This window comes from Oryza glaberrima, chromosome 3 (genome assembly GCF_000147395.1).
Source record: "Oryza glaberrima chromosome 3, OglaRS2, whole genome shotgun sequence".
Lineage (NCBI taxonomy): Eukaryota > Viridiplantae > Streptophyta > Magnoliopsida > Poales > Poaceae > Oryza > Oryza glaberrima.
Window position 1 is genome coordinate 20,219,727 of NC_068328.1, and position 1,069 is coordinate 20,220,795.

Genomic DNA, 1,069 nt, shown 5'->3' on the forward strand with positions numbered 1-1,069 from the left:
TTAAATGTCCCCATATAACTGATCAGAGTCCATGAGATCATCTGAGAGCTTCAGCTCTACGTCTACTGCATTATGTTCCATCTTATCATCGATGTGCATTGCAACCACTGCCTTCTCGTCGACCTGCTTGTTGATATGCTGGATCTCAACAGTGAAGTGTGACTCATGCTCTGACTTCTTCTTCCCGTGCTTCTCTTGATAAAGCTCAATGAGATGCTTAGGGGTGCGGCAAATGCGAGACCAGTGTCCCCTAGTGCCACACTTGAAGCATACCTGATCTTGCTTTCCATATTCACCACTAGTAGAGCCCTTCTTAGACTTACTATTCTGATTTCCTTTTTTCTTGAAAGACATCTTGTTAACTTTGCCATCATTTTTCCAGAAATTCTTCCTTTTGTTCTGGTTATTCTGGTTTTTCCCCTTCTTAAAGGAGCTAGCATTTGCTTCGGGTGCTGCTGAACTTCCAGTGGGGCGAGACGTATGATTTTCAACAAGTGTCTCATCTTCTCCTTGCGCTTCCATGAGCACGGAGATCAGTTCAGAATACTTCTCGTATTTAGCCTGGCGGTATTGCCTCTGAATATTCACATGATTGGCATGGAAGGTGGACAAAGTTTTGTCTATCATGTCAGCATCAGTGATTTTCTCTCCACATAGCTTAAGACAAGTGACAATGCGGTGAAGAACTGAGTTATATTGCTCCACAGATTTGTAATCCTGGAAACGTAAGTGAAGCCACTCACGTTTTGCTTTTGGGAGCAAAGCCTTTACTTGATGGCCATAGTGATCCTTCAGTGAGTCCCAAAGGACCTTCGGATCTTCCTCAGTCATATACTCATTCTTGAGAGTAGTATTCAAATGGTGCCTCAGGAAATGCAGTGCCTGATTTTTCTCGGCATAAGTTGGTAAATTATTAACTCCTCCAGCTGATGTTGCAATAGTTGGGTCTGAATGCAGTTCAGGAGTTTCTTAGCACCAAGCATGATTTTGGCATTCAGTGCCCATGTCAGGTAATTCTTGCCGCTGACTACTAGTTCAGCAAAATCTCTCTTAGCAATATCAGTCATTT

The 1,069-nt window shown here is 43.0% G+C and overlaps 1 protein-coding gene across 1 annotated transcript; it reads right to left on the bottom strand.

The window, feature by feature from the left end:
- LOC127766309 (uncharacterized) lies at positions 1-831 on the bottom strand. The gene has a single exon (XM_052291387.1). It carries the CDS (start codon positions 829-831, stop codon positions 1-3), a length of 831 nt encoding a protein of 276 aa, XP_052147347.1.
- Positions 832-1,069: the final 238 nt, after the last annotated feature.

Excerpts from the sequence above, each read along its gene's own strand:
- LOC127766309 (XM_052291387.1), bottom strand. The coding sequence starts at position 831 with ATGACTGAGGAAGATCCGAAGGTCCTTTGGGACTCACTGAAGGATCAC.